General features: G+C 39.6%; 1 protein-coding gene across 2 annotated transcripts in view; it reads right to left on the bottom strand.

The window, feature by feature from the left end:
• ILDR2 (immunoglobulin like domain containing receptor 2) overlaps nucleotides 1–21,166 on the bottom strand; it is a 69,042-nt gene that overhangs the window by 40,397 nt on the left and 7,479 nt on the right. For both annotated transcript variants that reach the window (XM_089512241.1, XM_089512240.1), the window contains exons 2-3: nucleotides 10,974–11,306; nucleotides 9,562–9,681 (exon numbers count right to left, since the gene is read on the bottom strand). In XM_089512241.1, the coding sequence (XP_089368367.1) occupies nucleotides 9,562–9,681; nucleotides 10,974–11,306 (453 nt within the window). The remainder of the gene's footprint in view (nucleotides 1–9,561; nucleotides 9,682–10,973; nucleotides 11,307–21,166) is intronic.

Below are 21,166 nucleotides of genomic sequence, written 5' to 3' on the forward strand. Positions count from 1 at the left end.
AAGTGAGAATGAATGGTGTGGAAATCTTTTGGCAACAAGTCACCTTTCTAAACACTCTTAAAGGAGTCAGGAGTAGGGTTGGTCATAGAGATTCAAGCACTGCCACCATATAGCTGGTGGAAAAGCTACACAATGCAGAGAACAACTGAGCACCACTACCCTCTTTCCAAAACAAGCATCCACACATGCTAGTGAAAGACAACACTGCTTATTTCTTTCTCCTTTTTTTCTTTATAATGGGCTTGCCTTTTTAGCCCTTTGTATCTTTGCAATGTTCATGTACAAACTTGTTCATGAGTGCCAGAACTCAGTCCTGTAGCAGGGCTCTGGGTCCTGGTCCATCATGCCAAACAGCTCTCAGCCTGTGTGCTGTACTAAGTTTTTGCCAAAGAATGCCTAACTAGACCTACCAGAGTCTCTTGATATGGCCCTGGCCTCCCAAGGCTCAAATGAATGAGACTTGGGGGCTTTACAGGCAGCCCGTAAAGGGCAGCAGGATGCTATCCCTTTCCCTGCCAGATTGGGGATGCAGCAACCATACGCCACACACCCCAACCCGGCAGGTCCATGGTGCAAATAGAAGCTGCAAAAAGCGGCTTCTTTTTGTGCTGTGGAAAAAGGGTGCCATAGCCACTGGCGCCACAGCTTTTTGGTGCTCCTTTGGTTCAGCACATGTACATGGTGCGCCAAGGGAGCACCGTGATGCGATGGGGAGGGCAGCATCATGCCAGCATGGGGGCAGGTTGGGGCATGCCACCATGCTACCACTCTGCCCTGATGCCAGATTTATCGCCGATCTGTTCAGGGCTTTAGAGACTCGTGATCAGTCTCCCAAGGACTTCTTTTCTTGTTATAAAAATGCAGTGGGACAGGGGTATCTCTCACTGAAGGAGAATAAGAAGGGTTGCTCAAACCTTTTCCTTCTGGCCATTTTGGGAATCAGAAGTGAACAAGAAGGTTTTCCCATACAAGGGCATCTTTCCTACACATATGAGAAAGCAACTGGACTGGTTTTAACTATGAAAATGGCCTGAGAGAAGAGAATAAGCACTCCTTCCCCAAATACAACTTGATGGCTTACATTACATTTGCCAGATTCTTTGCTCCCACAGTGGAAGAAAGGCAGGATATTAAATATATACAAAAAGACATATAATTACCTGCATTTCAGATCATATGACTGTGGTGTCTCATCTAAGTGTGGCGTGGGTCAAGTGCAGTCTTACCAGGCACACACAGCCTTGGGAGTCTGTTTTGTGGCTCCTGAAGCTGCCCCTCCCCCGAGTACCCACACTTCCCAAATCTTTTAAAATACATTATTATTACTATTATTATTATTATTATTATTACTTGGTCAACACCAGCCAAATGCAACATCTCTACCTCCAAAGTCTCCAGCCCTCCCACAATGTTTAAACCCCTCCCTCCATGGCCAAAAATCACTTGAAAATAAAACAGGATAGTTGTACATGAGAGCCATCATGGTGTAGTGGTTTAAACATTGGGCTATGACCCTGGAGACCAGGGTTCAAATCTCAGTTTGTACATGGAAACCCACTGGTAGACCTTGAGCAAGTCACAGTCAGCCTCAGACAATGGCAATGGCAAACCCAGTTTGAAGAAACTTGTGAAGAAAACCCCATGATAGGTTCACCTTAGGGTCACCATAAGTCAGAAATGACTTGAAGGCATACAACAACAACAAAGTTGTACATACATTATCAGACTTACAAGTGGCATTTCTGGAACAAAATAAATATCAAAGTAAGACTGGAAAGAAAAATAGCTGAATTGTGATATATCACAAATTCCATTAGCAGACATATGAACACAGATCATTTGTTCATGCTTTCATATTAATACACAAGTCCTCACAGCTACACATAAGCACATTTATTGATTTTTATACATCAATATTAACATACTATTTTAAGCACTACTACCAGTCACTTGAAAGAATTTTCACAACTATGTAACTATGTTTAAAAACCTGTGGCTTTCATATCATTCTATCAATGCATCTGAAGGAGCAAACTGACTTCCACAAAAGTTTGTGGTAAAATATAAATCCGTCTTAGGTAGGCAGGAGTACTTTTCTTTTCTTTTTTTTAAAAGAAAAAACTAGATGGGAAACCCTCAATACACCCAATGAGGGTTGAGCATGTTTAGGGCATGCTGCCAGGCAAAATGAGAAAATACGGGAAGGCTGGAATGTAACAGAGTGGCTGGAATTTTGAAAAGAGGCATTTCTCACTGAAACATTGAAATAAATAAAAATAGATGCATGTTTCATTAATTCTTTAATTTTATATGCTTTTAAATGCTTTTATATTGTTTTAATTTTGACTGTTTTAATGATTACACTGATCATTTTGACTGGTGTCCTGCTATGAGTCACCGTGGGTCCCACTCTGGGAAAAAGAAAGCATAGAAATAAACAAACAAATAAATGTAGGCTCCATTTGTCTGGCTTTGATGTAAAAAGGCTGATTCAGGTTCTTTCCACACTTGAGCCCTTCCACACTGCAGAAATATTGGCAAATCGCTGAAAGTGGAATTAAAACTGAGGCTCCACACTAGTACTTAATATAGTTCTATATTATTTAGCTTTCCCAACAGGCAAGATCCTTGTGTTATACTTACTGACAATTGAGGTTCTTGCCAATGTTAATTGAAAATTTTCTCTTCATAAATCTTGTCTGGCTCAGTGCTTCCCATTTAGTTAGTCTAGCCTTGAAATTGTCACTTTAATACTTCCATTAATTGTCCTCACATCTTGCATAATACAGTTTCATTACAGAAATGGAAAACACATATGAAGAAATAATCTAAGTACTGTAATATAAGCCTCTAACATTGGAGATATTCAGAAAATTCATTCAAGAGCAAATTTATACCCAATTTCCCAGCCAAGATCAAGAGGGAGCAATAAAATGGGGAGGACCTTCAAACAGGAGAAATTTCATTACAGGTACATCGCCCACTGCCCCAGAAAGACCACACTTGTTTTTTTTTAAACACACAGCCTTTGATCTGAGCCATCATGGCTCTCCGTAGGTTTAATGATTAGAAGAGAACTGAATGTCTAAATAAAGTTTATTATCTTATTTATGCAGTTTACATCCCAGCCCCCCCCCCCCCAAAAGAGGACTCAATTGACTTATAAATTCTATGATCATTGAGGACTCACTGGTTATAGTGGATCAAAGGACATTTTTCATGCTGAAACATTTTCTAATGGGAAAGTACATATTTCTAGCACTTATGAAAAGGCAGTTCTGAAATACTAGGAATATGTGAGTTCTTTATCCATAGCAATACCAGATGTGATGGAATGGTGTGTGGGTGATAGTCTAGTAGCAACACCTAATAGAACTCCACCACATTACAGCTTATGACCTTTCACAATTTGTGTTTTTCATCAATGCTCATGGTGTAACCTTTTACACCTACAATACTGAATAAAAAGCATGAAAAAGTTTATATCTTCTCTTGTAGTCTTGTTTTCTTTTTAAACAGAATTCTTTAAAACAGATTCTTTCTCATGAAAACACAAGCCACAATGCTTGTTTCTCCAAAAGCTTCAAAATGTGAACTGAGAAAAATATCTGTTCACTATATTCTCAGAAGCAAGGCTAGTATTCCACACTGCACTATGTTGAGAAGTGATTGCATCACTAATGTGGTAGCATTACTTTCGGTATTTGGGTTAAATTTATCTAATTCAATAGCTAATCCATCCAATCCATTTTTTCCCCAGAAGAGAAGACCCAAGCTTTGCAAATTTCAAATGGTGAATAGTACTGTTGAGTTTCATCCTAAATACCCTAGAGGCACCAGATCCCATCTGATCTTGGAAGCCTCAGGACAGGTGCTGCAAGCTATATTTCAGAACAAGAAGCTGGCAAAACCACCTCTACATATTCCTTGCTAAGAAAACCCTATGAAATTCATGGTGTCGACATAAGTTGACAGATGTCTTGAAGACACATATACTGCTGAGATGCCATTTTGAGAATACGCAGAAATCTGTAATCATAACGAAAAATTTATCCCTCTCTGAAGAAAAGGAAATCCAAAATTGTACGGGCTGTAAAGCTGTGAAGAAGACTAAGTATTTAGGCATTTGGATCGCTAGCAAAAATACTGAACTTTACAAAAATAATTATAAATCTATATGGAAAAAAATTAAGCAGGACCTTCTGAAGTGGTCTAATTTGAATTTGTCTTTTTCAGGAAGAATCGCTGCAGTTAAAATGGCAGTACTACCGAAACTTAATTATCTATTTACAAACATTCCTATAATTTCAAATCTGAAAATAATAGAATAATGGAATAAAGAGATAAGGAAGTTTGTATGGGCAGGAAAGAAGCCGCAGGTGAAATGGAAAACCTTGATTGATACAAACCTTAACGGCAGATGTAATTTACCAGACTTCCAGGCATATTATATAGCTAACACTTTAACATGGGTAAAAGAATGGATAAGCCTGACAGATGAAAAGTTACTTGCCTTAGAGGGTTTCAATATTCCTTAGGGCTGGCACGCGTACTTGTGGTACGACAAAGACAAAATTAATAGAGACTTTAGACACCATTTTGTTCGAAATGCCATCCTTACATCTTGGTTAAAGGTGAAACAACTCTTTTGTAGAAAGATCCCGGGGTGGATCTCCCCTCATGAGGCTCTCTTTAACAGATCACAAATTTCTAAATGGCTGAGATATGAAGATTTAATAGTGAAAAATGACAACAACAACTATAGTTTGAAAAAGGCGGAAGATATAACTTTCATGGAGGTCAAAAAACATTGGTTTTTATATTATCAATTGACAAACAGATTTAAAATAGACGCAAACTTTGAGACTGAAAATACAGAATTGGAAAACATATTACTAAAGGGCAAAAAGAAAATTACATCTAAACTATATAAAGTCCTGTTGCTCAGAAAGGTGGAACAGGATGTCGTGAAGGATTCCATGATCCAATGGGCAAGAGACCTTGGTAGAGCAGTGGATCTGGAAAGCTGGCAGTATGCCAGGGAAAAAACATTAAAATTCACTGCCTGACTTTTTAAAAATGGAGTTTTGGTGGCATCTGACTCCGGCAAAAATTGTGAACATGCACAAAGGCAAGAGTAATCAATGCTGGAAGTGTTCAAAAGCTAAAGGAACTTGGTTCCATGATTGGTGGGAATGCCCAAGGATAAAGAAATATTGAAAATGAATTCATTCTGTAATAGCTAAAATCCTTGGAATAAAATTTGAACAAATCCCTGAAATATATCTTCTAAATATGACAAACAAATTTCCAAGGAAAGTCAAAGCTACTCACTGGCGCCAAATTCTTTATAACTGCTGGAAGATTACTATTGGCAAAATACTGGAAATCAGTCGAAATTCCACCGATCGATGAGTGGCTACTAAAAATTCATGATATGATGGAAATGGACCATTTAACAAGTATTCTTCATGGGAAAGATGAGAGAAAGATTGAAAAGGAATGGGAGACCATAAAGACTTTTTGTGGTAAACGTTGGAAAGAGTTGTGAAACAGCATAAAGACAAATCCAAATATATAAAAACTACTTAACAATGAGAAGGATAGGGAGAAATAAAGCACCAAAAAGCAATAAAATACTGGAGTTATTTAGAAATGATGCATATGTAAGGTAACAAGGTAAAGTGTAGTAATAACCACACAAGATGTGTGTTATATGTGGGAAGTACAGTTGTTTTATTTATTTATTAAGTTATGTTTGTAAATATTGGAAATTATAATGTTTGATCAGTGGATTGCTGTTGAAGATACAGTGGATTTACTGGATTGTAGTTGTAGATGAATATATAATAGTTTATTTTTAAAAAAAGGTCAGATCAAAAAACGCTATCACATACGTTAGTTCTCAGTTTTTCCTTATTCTGCAAGATCTAAATTGATAGCTTCGGATGCTATATTCTTTCCCATTTCTAAATCAACAGTTTTAAAATATCATAACCCAACAAATAAAGACGAGTTTTAAAATAAAATGAACAAAAGCTAAGGAAATAAGAAGAAATTAAATTTTTTTAGCTATGTTTGATTATCTATATTTTTTTTATTAAAGAAACATATTTGGTGATTGTCAAAATTGTTACTCTTGCAGCATAAGAAGCTGCACATCAAATAAATCCAAGGGACAATGCAGGCCCCAAAGTATTATATAATTTATAGACAGCCCCTAATCCCTTTACTGTTCTACTTTTGCATTCCCCTCTAAGGAAATTAGCCTCCCATCTGAGTATCAGTAAAGAAACAACAAAACCTTGCAATTTTACTATAATTTAAATACTGTATCCTATTTACAACCAGGAGTGGGATGAGATCTATGCACGCCATAAGTTCTCAATTCCTACTGCTTTTTACTTCAATTTACATATTGCATCCTGAGTGGGAGACATGCTAAAACTTGGTAAGGAAATATTACTGAACGTGTAGGAAAAGAGAATGCATTTTTATGTTGCATTAAGCTCAAATGTAAGAATATGAGAAGTGCTCTGCAAATCAATCCATCTTGCATCTGGCTTAGCACAGCATCCTGTTTCCAACAGTGATTTGTCAGAAGCTTCTAAAAAAAGAGTCCAAAGTGTGATATAAAAATCCCACATGTTATGAGTGTTCAAAGGACTATTGCTTCTAAACCTGAAATTTAACCTTTTATTATGATCCTAGGCAAAACTCGGTACTCCTGAATAGGATGGGACTATGGACTAGTCTACACATAAGTGTGCTATGTCAACTGGAGTTCACTTCGAGCATTTGCATTGGCAAGTCATTGTCTTCAGTTCCCTACACAAATTCATAGCTATCTATTCACTCTCCCTCTGCCAAAAAAAGCCTGAATGCACAGATGCGATAATGCAGATTTCTGTGGATTTCAGCAGTTATTCCAGGAAAAACTGCGAAGTGTTTACCATGAAGTTTAAGGAGCTTTTTGGGGGGATGGGTGCAAAAAGCTTTAACTCCTGCAAATCGCATATGACCAGATCACATTCTATTCAACAGGAATGACTACTCCTTAGTCTCAGGTAGGTTTACATAGCATAGGGAATATTTTCCCTACAAAGGGCTGTTGACTAATAAGCCAAGCCAAATGCAATAGTGAACAACGAAAGAGCCAAACATGGGTGGAGTTTGTAACACTGTATAGAGCAGTGCCTATATGACATGGCTATCTTTTATGGATACAAGCAATTTTTCCTACTTTTTCCTAATGTGTCAGGAACCAAATCATATTTGTGCCCAATGGCTACAACTGTTTCTTTTCTGGAAACTCACCATGGACCAGCAGCTGATAGCCCATATGATGAAACTGGCCAATGGATCTCTATATAAGGAAAGTGATTTACCTTTTTATGAAATTGATGTTTTGATGGAAAAGAAAATATAACATTCATGGGAATGTTCTTTGACTTTTAACCTCATCAGTTTATCCTTAAGGGAATGGGTACTTTCTTGCACTATAGCAGCCACTTTGTAACGGTTCCTACAACAGTCTTTAAAAAATGAAACGTTAAAAGAAACTTCATAACAGATTTAGATCCAGATTTCTGTGAACTTAGAACATTAGAAGGAACTTCGTGACAGTGAGAACGGTTCAGCAACAGAACCAACTGCCTAGAGAAGTGATGAAGTCTTTTTCTCTGGAAAACTGGATGTCTTCAAAAAGAGTCTTGTTGGTGATACTCTAGCTGGAAATCCACCTCTGAGCAGAGGGTTGGACTTGATGATCCATAGGACCCTTTCCAACAAACTGTGGCAATCTCTGTCTCAGCACATTACTTCTTTAGATTATGTCTGAATAGTAACTTGAGCCTTAAATCTCAAAGTCCACCAAAGACATATAATTTAATATAATATACAGAATGTACATATTATGCTTCTGGTAACAGATTTTAAACAGAAGTAAAATATGTATCAAAAAACAAAAGAGCTTTGACATACTATGTTAATCGTTAGTTTATCAGTTGTTTTGGGATTTATTAACCTTGTGGATTAAATCCACAAGAGAGAGTTGGATTAAAAAAACCAGTATAATTGCAGAACAAAATGATTCCATATATATACAGGACATTTTTCAAGCTCAATCTGACTTATTTTGATGCATAGATGACAGAACCAGCAGCTAACCTTTGTCGTCTATCTCAGATGTGGACCCCTGCAGCTCTCCAGATTTTTTGGTCTATAACTCCCAATAAATCTAGGCATCACAGGCAACAGTAAGGGATTGTAACAGTTGCACTCAAAAATCATCTTGCCCAGTTATCTACCAATAACCTTGGGGGACCGACCAGGTACAACTAATGTTGAGCTAGCACAGTTCACATTCTACCACACTGTATGTCAGTCCCACTCTGCTCTTTTCCATGCTGTAATTTTCCATTCTAGCTGAAAGAAAAAAGGAACAAGCTACAAAGGAAATAAATTTACAGGAATCCTTGTTTTTCTGTTTGGCTTAATTTTAAAGATTTTCTGCACACCATCTCATTTCTCTGTCCTGTTTTTCTTACAGTTTTATTCAGATTTCCAAGCATTTTAAGGACAACACAACTAAGAACATTAGAACATAATAATATAAGAAGAACGACATTGGGTCTGACCAAACTCTTATCCAGTACAACATTCTGTTCACAACAATGACCAGGTGCCCATGGGAAGCCCACCATCAAGACATGATTGCAACTGCATCCTACATCTTTTGCTCTCCAGCAGCTGCTGCATTGAAACATATTGCCTCTGATGCCAGAGGTTCACATATAATGACTAGCAGATGTTGACAGCCCCATTCTCTATGAATGTATCCAGTTGCCTTCTAAAGCCATCCAAGTTGACAGCTACCACTACATCTTGTAGCAATGAGTGTCCTCATTCTTACCAGTGTTCATTTTGTAAAATACTGTGTTTGTTGTTGTTGTGTGCCTTCAAGTAATTTCTGACATGAGGCCACGCTAAGGTGAACCTATCACAGGGATTTCTGAGGGTGGGAGTGCATGATTTGCACTAAGTCATGCGGAGGGTTTCCACAGCCAAGCAGGGAATCAAACCCTGATCTCCAGAGTCCTAGTCCTACGCTCAAACCACATACACCACACTGGCTCATACAAGGTTTAGGGTATATGTATTTTAAATTACATATATATAGTATTTATTTTAATGTGAGTCATCAAGAGTTTCACAGAAGATAAAAGATAGAATAAAATAACTTAGGTTAACTGAGATCACATCTCAGAAAATTCCTCTCCCTATGAAATTTTCCCACTGAAATTTACTAGGAAAGAACTAGCACCCAACACCCTTTCTCACATGTAATCTGACAGCTCAAAGTAGTTATACTGGCTAGGATCTTATATTAGATTCACTCAAGCAGAAACAGCAATGCATAGTACAGGATAATAAAGAATAAGACCCAGAATGTTTTACAAGCCTTTTTGCACTTAATACTTCACACATAGGTAAGTACACTGAAAGAAGCAGAGAAGCAGGCTATGTTTAGTGAAGGAGAAAGCTTAGCAAACAGCTCACCCAGAACGAGCAGCTCCACTGACTCCTCATTCTTGCCCTCCACATCATCAGGTGTAATAATCAGGCAGTAGTAGAGCCCACTGTCTCCCCACATCAATTTTCCAATCTGGAGATCTGCATCTAAAAGACAACATAAGAGAAAAAGCAGAATCAGATGCACAGATAAAGGTAAAAAAAAATCCAAGCTTTCATCACCAATTGTCACTGGCAAGAGAGGTTTTTCTTGAGTGACTAAACTCAGTCTAATAGTAAAGGTCCAACACAACCCAGAAAACTAGTGCACTCCTTTTATTGCTCTGGATTTGAACACAGGAAGCCAATATTCAAAATCTTATTTTGTTGAGAACACATTAGTTTGATCATTGTACAAGAAAAATATATAAACATATCATATATATAAACATAAAAATATATAAACATATGCTATGTTCTGAGCTAAGAACCTGTGCTCTCCCTCCATTCCATCTGGTACCATCCTGCCATGGAAGGAGAGATGCAGGCTCAGCTCCATTGGACCTGGCCTGAGCTAAGAAGCAGAGCCCTCCCTCCAGTCCATCTGCCTTGGTCCAGGCCTCAAGGGAGAGAAGAACTGCTGGACCTGATCCCCTTCCCCACCACCATTCCCTTCTCCTTTTGTGTCCTGTCTTTTTAGATTGTAAGCTTGAGGGCAGGGAACCGTCTAATTAAAAGTAATAATTGTAAGCTGCTCTGAGAGCCTTTAGGGCTGAAGGGCAGGGTATAAATACCGTATATAAATAAATACTGAGACTGCAAAAATAAACTGTAACTTTTTGATTCCAAAGGGTATACATTTCAAATAAAATCTGGGCCCAGATTACATAAAACAATAAAGGAAAAGGTCTATCTGTGCTTGGTGGCACAGGTTGATTTACACTAGCTGGCCCTGGTGCCTTTCAAACCTATGCTTCTTTGATGAAGACAGATTAACTGAATTGATAATTCCGCAAGACATCTCATACATGCAGAACCTCTCCAGATAGTCCAGCTGTGGCTTTATTTATGCCAGGCATAAACAGATCTTTTTTTCTAGGATTTAAATCTTCTTCTTTCCTTTTTTCTTTTTACATTTACTGATTGTTTGCATGCTGTCTTTAGATATTTTTATAAGCCTTCAGTTCTCTCTGTCTTTCTTAGCTTCTTTTCATTTTATTGGTATTTGTAGTTTTAATACTTTTATTGAAATTTCTTTGATGTAGACTGCTCTGGGAAGATGATGTATTTGATGAAGACTGCTCTGGGAAAAGTAATAGCTATTGCTATTGCTATGATATGTCTGTAATAATGATCAAGCATTAATTAAGTACACTGATTGTCATAAAGAAAAATTAGAATATAGTTTATTCATAAGAAGGGCTCAACTCATGAACAAACTGCAAGAAAAATACAATTACCATGGACAATGGTGACATCTCTTCCTTTGTAGAATTCTCCAATTGTGATCATAGAGCCCTGCTTGGAAGCCACAGGACGGACTGTTCTCCGATTGTCCAAACAGTCCAGGTGGGGGTCCCATTCCAAGTTTCTCTTGTTTACTGCCTGTATTCCTGCAGAGACCACTCCCAGAGCTTCTCCCATGCGGTCTTGGCAATAGGATTTGAACTTCCATTGTATCACAGCTGGTTGAGTGGAAGAAGTTGAAAAGTGGCAACGAAGCACAACAGGCTGAAAAAGCATGGCTACTTTTTTCTTTTCAGGCACCATGACTTGCAATGCCTCAGTCAGGGCTACAAAACAAAAGCATGGGTGTTACTGACCTGGCAAAGTATAAAGCATCTTTTCAGTGATTTTAATGGGACAATAAAATAAATGGAAGATGTCTGCCCCCAAATATCACAAATATCACTGAGTTTTAGTACTAAGAAAAGTATGCTGATGGAATATAGCAGGAAGGTGCTTTTAAACATAGCAGCGCAACACCAAATTGGTTTGGCTACTGAATTACAGCAAGAACTGCATGCTTGGCTACTTCTCTTTCCTTTCCTTCTCTGTGATAGCTATGAGGATAAGTATGAAAAGTTTTGTTTCCATTTTTTTTTTATTAAACTCAATTTGTCATCTTCTCTATACCCAACAACTAGTTTTAAGTTTGATTTGACAGAAACAAGCCAACTTGAAACCAGTGTATAGGAATGTGCCTTTTTTCAACAACCAGATTACTCAAATCTCTAGGTTCTAATGTAACATTGACCTGGAATTTATCCATTTCACACTAAATCATGATTAATCAAAACATCTAAATAACCCCATGAAGAACTGTTAATAAGCTTTCCATTACCATTTTCTCCAGATTTGGTTAATGAACCAGGAAATATGGGTACGTTTCCTGATATAGGTGAAACATAAGCAATTTTAAACCCTGTGTCAAAATTTCAAATCCACAATAGAGGATAAAGCTATCCATGGCTACGAGTCAAGACAAATACATAGTAGTTCTATCATCAGATCCAGGATGCTTCCGAATACCACTTGCTAAGGAACCTAAGTGAGAGGGTGCTAATTCATGGGTTAACTGTAACATATTTCTTAAACATATACAAACAGATAAAAATAAGACAATGGAAAGGTTTCATTGTTCCTTTCTCTGTTGCACAGTGGCTGGTTTGGCAGACCAAGAGAAAAGCCCTTGTTCCTCCTTACTCTCCTTTAAAGTAGTTGGATGGTCCAGATGGGGGGATGCGGGACACACCGTGTGACACCCCAGAAGGTGGGTGACACCTCAGAAGAGGGGGGTGACACCCTGTCAGCCCCCGCCCCCACAGACACTCCTTGGGCCCATGTGGATGCCCCTCAGGGCCACTCCAGGCCGCTCCAGGCCTTGGGGGGGTCTACAGGACTCAGGGGATCTCTGACCCGGGTGGGCAGCCATTTCTCCAGCCTGTGCAGCACATCCCCTGGCCCACTCAGCTGTTTCCCCAGCCCTGGATGTCCTGCCAGAAGTCCGACCCAGAAGTCTACCCCTTGCACTGGGTGACACCAGTGCAGGATCCCCACTGGTCCAAAGAGCAGCCTTTTACCACAGCTTTGCACTATGATTCTGCATAGCTTTTGGGATAAGCAGATGTGCTTGGAAAATTATAGATTAACAAAAAAATATCCTCAAGCATCAAAAGAACTAAGGGAGAAAGCCCAGAAAGATTTACAGCAAGACTGGCCAAGGTCCCATGTCCAAATGCAGCCCACCCAATCTTTTTTAAACCACCTCTTACAAGTTTCTCCTTTCTTGTAAGCAATAGCACATAGTAAAATAGTGTGCCTTAAATGGTAAAATCATGGTTTGCTTTTTGAAATTAAAAAAAATCAAGTCATAGATAAATAATAAATAAATAATAATAAAATATTTATTTATAGCCCGCCTTTCCGTAGATCAAGGCGGGTTACAACAATAACAGTAACAGAGTAAAAACACAATACACAATAACAGCAATTATACATTAAAATCACAATAGCAATATCCAACTAGCATAAGATGTTTACAACAAAGATAATAACGGTGAGGGGGAGGAAGGAGGCTACAAAGGGAGAAAGTTAGGGGAAAACTGTTTGGAACAGGAAGGTTTTTAATTCCTTCCTGAACCGCTCAAGGGAGGTGGCTGAGCAGAGCTGACTGGGAAGCGCGTTCCAGAGCAAAGGAGCCAAGATGGAATAGGCTCTACGCAATGTTGTGGCGTATTTAGAATCTGGGACTGTCAACAAATACTTCCCAGCCGATCTGAGTGTGCGGGGCAGATTATATGGGGAGAGGCGGTTCTCCAAGTACCCTGGGCCCAAGCCATTTAGGGCTTTATAGGTGATAACCAACACCTTGTATTGTGCTTGGAAGCAAATGGGCAGCCAATGGAGATCTTTTAATACCGGTGTTATATGGGTGGCCCTGGAAGATCCAGTGACCACTCTAGCTGCCATATTTTGAACCAACTGTAGCTTCCGGGTATGGTACAAGGGTTGCCCCATGTAGAGCGCATTACAGAAATCCAAACGAGAGGTTACCAGAGCGTGTACCACCGTTTCAAGATGGTTGAATAATAACTACAAACTGCTTTTTACCCAGTCCTGGACTCAAGGCAGCTTACAGATGTTAAAACAATCACATCTAAAAAAATTACATTATACAAAAGTTTAAAATATAATTAAGCTATCAAACTAACAATAAAATTAAAATCAGTTAAAAGCATAACCATTAAAGAGAATAACAAACCACACAGCACATGAAAAATCCTTTCCTCCTGAGCAGCCAGTACTCAAAAGCCTGCTGAAATAAAAAAAAGACCTGTCCATGGGAGAATAGCAAGGAATATGTAAGTCTAATGTCTTTAGGAAATGAGTTCCAGAATGTGGGAGCAGCTGCTGACCAGGCCCTCTCCCATGTTCCTAACAGATGTACTAGTGAGGGAGGTGAGACAGAAAGAAGGGCCTCCACAGGAGTTCTCAAAACATGGGCAGTTTTGTAAAGAGAGAAACAGTCCTTTGAATAATCTGGACCTGAGTTGTATAGGACTTTGTAGGCCATAACCAGTGCTTTAAACTATGCCTGGAAACAGACCAGCAGCCAGTGGAGCTGTTACAAGAGTTGTGAACTTCCTGTAGTTGACCCCAGTTAACAATCTGGCTGCAGCTGAAGTTTGGACCAGCTGAAGTGTCTGAGCATACTGCAAAGGCAGCAGCATGTAGAGTGATTACAATAATACAACCAGTATGTGACTAAAGCACTGTCACCATGGCCAGACATGATGTTTCAAGAAGGGTCACAGCTGGGACACAAGCCTTACTATGCAAATGCATTCCTGGTCACCAAAACCTGAGCATATTGGCTTCTGAGCTCAATTCAGAAATACATCCAAGCTGTTTGCCAATTTTTTTCAGGAGCAGTGTAAGCCCAACCCAGCTCAGTCTGAATCCTTATTCCCTGGTTTGCCTTTCTACTGACCAGGAGCACCTCTGCCTTGTCTGGTTTAAGTTTCAATTTGTTTTCCCTCATCCAGTCTGTTATAGATGACAAGCTGTCTTGGTTTAGAACTAGAAGACAACTTCCATGGCTGGATGTGGAAAACAAAAGAAATGGATTTTATCTATATATTGATGGCATTAGACTCCAAAACTCTGGATAAACTGTGCGTTTCATATATGTGTTAAACAGCATGGAAGGGAAAAAATCCCACAGGTCAGTGGCCAAGGAATCAAACAAGAGTCTTTTAGAACAACTTTCTGGTTTTACCCATTCAGGAAGAAATAGGATTACTATAAAACATTACTTCCAAGTCCCATTCTAGTGAGGCAACACAGAGGGATAGCAAAGTAAATGGTATCAAAGGCCACTGAGAATTCCTGCAGAACCATCAAAGACAGCAACCAGTGCTGTCTCTGTGCCATAACCAGGTCTGAAACCAGAATAAAAAGGATCCTGATAATCCATATCACCTAGAAACTCCTGGAGCTGTATGGGCACCACACACTTCAGTACCTTGCCCAAAAACGGAATAGTGAAAGCTGGCCAGCAGCTATTCAGTATGATGGGATCCAGGGAGGGCTTTTTCAGCAATGGTCTTATAGCTGCCTCCTTTAGGCATGACAGAATCTTGTTTGAGTGAGGCACTGACCACTCTTTCTACCTGCTCTGCCAGTCCCCCTATGGCTTTTTCAAATAAGCCAGAAAAGGCCTTATACACATGTGGTGGGGCTCAACTTTCCAAGAATTCTGTTCACCTCCTCAGGCTGCACAAACTAAAAAAAAAGGTTGCCATGCTAGTCACAGAGGGCTGTCAAGTGGCCTGGATTTTCATTGGTAGCAATGTACCAACTCCAACTCTGGCTTAAAAATAAAACTAACAACATTACAACATTATTTTATACTTATATCTTTTTATTAAATGCATTAATTTATTAAAAGCTTAGCTTATTGCAAATTTATTTTATGGGGATTTAGGAAACTTTTATTGTTCAGAAATTTTAATAAAATAAATATATTTTATGTTCTATCCATCTAACTAGCCTGATTATTCAAGTGGTAGTCTTGTGCTACATTTTACTATAACAAATGTGTTTTAGTAACAAATATACATTTGCCATTTATGAAGGAGACAGAATCACATAGTAGAATAATAGAGGAGTTGGCGCCAGGAGTCAAAGGATTGGTGTATCACCTCCACAGCCCTGGTGGTAAAGAAGTTTATTTGTTTGTTTGCTTGTTTATTTGTTTTTTGTTTTTTGCCCACATTGCTGCAGAGTAGACCCTTAGCTTGTGTTCTATTGGTCCCACTCTGAGTTTTCTGCCAATCTTGCTCTTGTAATTTTCTCACTTGTTTCACTTCTGTCAGCAGCCTGGAAAACCAGGAGACTAGTTTGGCTCTACTCCATGAAACAGGGTGCTCAGGCCCAACTATGTCCTCCATTCAGACCATTTCTTCATTCCAGAGCTCAGCCAGGGCTTTGACAGCATTTCCAGCCAAAGCAATATGAAAATCCACAAGAGTCATCAGATCCATAAGCCTCCTGAGGCCAACCATCCTAACTGAGCCCCCCCACACACACACACACACACACACACACACTTCTGCAAAGATTCTGAGTCCCCAGCAAATCTAAACTCCTGTGGGTAGCTTTCCATTCATGAACATAAAACTATACATAAGTACTCTTGCTCCACACCCAGATCATCATTACCCCACCCCACCCAACATGGAAAACAATGTAAAGTCAAAGGCTTTCATGGCCGGCATCCATAGTTTTTTGTGGGTTTTTCGGGCTATGTGGCCATGTTCTAGCAGAGTTTCTTTCTGACGTTTCGCCAGCATCTGTGGATGGCATCTTCAGAGAATGCTTTGCTCACACAGTATATATACACCCAATTTCTTCCAGGCAAAGCATTCTCTGAAGATGCCAGCCACAGATGCTGGCGAAACGTCAGAAAGAAAGTCTGCTACAACATGGCCACATAGCCTGAAAAACCCACAAAAAACTATGGAAAACAACATTCAGGATGTACCCAGCGGCATCACTGTGGCCAGATACCACTCGGGACAGACCCAGTATTGTCATGGGAGATGTGAAGACTTAAGCCACTAAAGGTATTTTATTCTTGCTGAAATCAGTGGAATCAATGAAGAATTCAATGAAGAATTCAATGAAGAAGAGTTGTTGCTACTTCTGTGTGTTGTTATTTTTTGTACTGGTGTTGCACTTCATTATGATATTTTACTGAACTGTTGACTTCTGTTTTAAACTATGTTTCCATTGTTTTTTGTTTCCTTCAAGACTAGACAATTAGACAACTAATAAATGCAATAAATAAAAATACATTAGGTTTAAATTTAAGGTGACAGGATATTGAATATTATAGCATATTTGCTCACTAATATTTATAATCTCCATCGTAATTGCAGACATTTCTGAACTGGCTAACATAATAATAATAATAATAATAATAATAATAATAATAATAATAATAATCCTGAACTGGCTAAGGGAAAAAAATCTCTATACAGGCTGAGTATTCTTTAGGTAGAATTCCAAAACTGGAAATGCTCCAAAATCCAAATCTTACTGATTTAAAGTTTGAGAATAATTTTGGACCTAAATTAGTGGATGAATTAATCCAACACTTGGTAGATTCTGCTTCACAATTATTGGAAGAGCCAATAGTGAAGGATCAAAAAGATGTCGATGTGAATGCTTGGCCACCACAAGCCAGTTATCCCTGTGGTAACCTTTCAGACACCTCCTGTACTGTATATACAAGACTGGAGAGAGAAAGATGTGGCTCAAGAGAGACAGGATCTGTGAACTGCAAAAGGTGTGGATTCCTGCCATTTCCCAGATCCTCGGTTTCTCTCCAGCTTCTTTATGTCTCATTAAGTATATGCAAATATCAGTATTCCAAAAACAAAACAAAAATCTGAAATATGGAACACTTCTGGTCCCAAACATTTTCGATAAGGGATACTCAACCTGTAAAACTATTTTTAAAAGAGGAATAAGAGTTAAAAAGTAGTGACAATTTCTCATAGGACAAAGTGTGAGAAGTACGGGTTGGAAGATATTCAGTATTACTTTTACATACAGTTTAGAAAATGTCTCTAGACAATGTAATGAATATCATTTCAACAGCCCCCACAAGTCTGTATCACAGGTGAATAGAAGCTGTGGTTTTAAATGGATCTATGGTACTACTGATGCATTCATGACTTTTATGAAATGAGCCCTCTGTTCCTCAAATATTTACACATCTAAAAAAGGCAACACAAAGAACAAGCTCACAGTTCTGAAGGAAGGTGAGATCCCTCATGTTGAGAAATGATGAGGAATTGCTTGGGGAGATTGTAAGGTAGGATGTGAGAGAAAGAAAATAAGATTAATTATAAGATTATCATGTAACAATATATCAAGTACTGGGATGTACAGGAGAAAGTAAATATAAGAAGTAAAAGATCTGAAGATTGATGCAGACAAAAAAGATGAAACCTCAGTGAAGATGGAGGGGGTTGGTGGCATTTTTGTTTTGTTGTGTTGTCATCAAGTTGGCTTCTATGTATGGCAACCCTAAGAATTAGAGAGTTTCATGAACCCTAGTCATCAACAGCCTTGTTCAGATCTCCCAAGCCCAGAGCCATGGCTTCCTTTATTAAATTAATCCACTTGTAATGTTTTTCCCCACATTTTCCACAGCCTTCCACTTTACCAAGCACTACTGTCTTTTCAAATGAGTCATGGATTTTTGTGATATGTCCAATATATAATAGCTTCAGGCCCCATTCAGACTGGCATCAAAAATCTGGAAGGAACTGGGCTGATTCGGATTTTAAATCAAATGCATTCTGTGCCTGCTGCCAAAGGTGCCTGCTGTCAATCAAGCGATCGTCATGGTGACATTTTGCAGGGGCATCAGAAGTGTCCTCCCCCTCCTTTTTTTTAAAAGAGCCATGCACAAAATGTCCCAAGTGTCAATTTTTTAAAAACCTCTTTTTTGTGTGTTGTGTGTATATGTGGGCATTTGGGTCAGATCTGCCCCTGTCCCCATTTTCAATCCCATGCAAGCTAATGCATCCCCCACTCCTTGCCCCCCAGAATGCCTCTTACACATGAAATAATAATAATGATAATAATAATAATAATAAATTCCTCACCTCGGAAATGCCAGTAAAGGATGCAATTGCCATGCATTCTTTTTTTTTTTTTTTTTTGCTTTTAAAAGCAATTCAGGGCTGCCTCTGAATTCAGTAGCAAAAGCATGTATCATTTTGTCTAATTGACAAGAGCAAAAATTGTAACATTCCAATTGTATGTCTAGCCCTTTGCAACATTTGTAACATTTCCCCTATGCTGGAAGTGAGCAGATGAAAGGGAAAGTGAACAAGCTGCTAGCCCTGGTCTATCTATCTATAAATCTGCCTCAAGAAAACAAATCATGCGCATATTTGGTCAAAAATAAATTTTAAAAAAATATGAAAAGGGGGGGGGGTGCCTGATGTGGGCTCCATTCGTGCCCTGCCTTTGACCTGACCTGACCTGACCCTTTTCCTCCCGCTAGAGGAGCTTTGCCATTGCCTTCCACTGAGGCTGAGAGAGTGTGACCTGTCAGTTCCAACTAAAGTAGACCCATGACATCAATCGGGAATAAAATGGAAATGCAGTGCAGGCATTCCTGTAGCATCCTCATATAACACAAATAATAATAATAATAATAATAATAATAATAATAATAATAATAATCCAGGAGCAAGAGGAAAGTAGAACAAGCAAGCACCCAAAAAATAATGCGCATAAATTGTCAAAAGAGGCTGATTTCCCTACATGCCCCAGCTTGGACCCACAGCCCTACTTCCCTGGGCAATCCTCCTTCTGACCCTCTCCTCCCTTTCAGCTTTCTCCACCACCCCCCACCTCCCTCTGACAATAATCCAGGAGCAAGAGGGAATGAAAGTAGAACAAGCAGCCTGATTTCCCTACATGCCCCAGCTTGGACCCACAGCCCTACTTCCCTGGGCAATCCTCCTTCCTTCCGACCCTCACCTCCCTTTGAGCTTTCTCCACCACCCCCCACCTCCCTCTGAAAATAATCCAGGAGCAAGATGAAAGTAGAACAAGCAGCCTGATTTCCCTACATGCCCCAGCGTAGCCCCGCAACCCAATTCCCCCTGGAAATCCTCCTCCTCCTCCTCCTCCTCCTCCTCCTCCTCCTCCCTTCAGACCCTCTCCTTCCTTGGGGATGCCCATTGACCCTTTCCCCCAGCTCTTTCATCCTCCTCCTCCTCCTGCTCCGTTTTAGAATCCTCTCCATGGCTCCCTTCCTCCCACAGCCCCTTTCTCCTCCTCCTCCTCCTCCTCCTCCTCCTCCTCTTCTTCCTGCTCCTCCTTCATCACTTTCTCCACCCCCACCTCTCTCTGACAGCCTTCTGCAGCCCAAAAGTCACCCCTGATTTCCCCCTTTCCTCCTGTCACCCTTTGCATCTAGCGATTCCCCTTTTTTCGGCTCTTTCCTCCTCCTCCTCCTCCTCCTCCTCCTCCTTTCTGATGATGGGAGGGAATGCTCCGACCTCTGCCCGCCCCCTGACCCTAATCCCTCCCTAATTTGCCCCGATCATGATCGAGAGCAAGTTCAAATTTCACGCAACCCGAGTCTTTTGGGAAAAGACGGATTTTAGCCCGAATCTGGATACCTCGGTGTATGGGGCATTTCCTTGTGCAAGCCCCGACATGGATTGTGATGGATTCGGATCCAATATGAACTTCACGTGCAAGAATCTCTTTCAAACCTGGTTTTTTGTTTTTGTGTTTTTTGTGTTTTTTTGTTTTTGGTTTTGGTTTTGGGTTTGGGTTTAGTTATTTTGGCTTCTAGTGACATTTCAGTCTTGATTTGCTCTCAGGTCAATTTTTTGGTCTTTCTGGCATACTAGGATATCTGCAGAACTCTCTTCCAGCACCACATTCCACATTTTTATAAAGTTTTTGTTACGATACATAAAAATTGGAAAATATTTCATGTGGTTGTGAGCCCTTCATAGGCTAATCTTTCACCTGCTCATGGCTACCACCTCTATTTGATTAATTCATGAAGTGAACGAACACATAAGGATCATTTCAAAACACTGCACATGAGAAACATGATTGTTTGAATCTGCATTGAACCAATGTAGATAATAAGAATTCAGTCTAGAATACAGACAATATTGGGTTTGACCAGCGTGACCGGATGTGATAGCTGCAAAAGAGGACAAGGCACCATAAAGGTGAGGAATGCGGGGGGCTATATGATGACACTTGTCTTAGGGCTGAAGATGGATTCCACATAGCCAGAAACCCTTCTATCAGTGCCAGGACTGGAAAAACTCACAATTATTGTTTGTAAATTGAAGTAGCTGAAAGTTCTCCAGTTTAAGACCTTGGGAGTGCATAGATTTATGCCTGCATTTCAGGTCTCACAGTTCTTTCTGGTATACTAGGAGGTCCCCAGGAATAGCAGTTTGTTTCACAACAGAAACACTGATTTTCAGAGTTCCCACGTATTATCCAACGTGTTTATGATGACCAAAGCTCAAACATGTCTAGAGAAGAGCAACCAAAATGATCAAAGTTCTGGAAATCTTGCCTTATG

This window comes from Sceloporus occidentalis, unplaced genomic scaffold (genome assembly GCF_023333645.1).
Source record: "Sceloporus occidentalis isolate IW3139 unplaced genomic scaffold, rSceOcc1.0.p SCAF_2, whole genome shotgun sequence".
In the NCBI taxonomy this organism is placed as follows: Eukaryota; Metazoa; Chordata; class Lepidosauria; order Squamata; family Phrynosomatidae; genus Sceloporus; species Sceloporus occidentalis.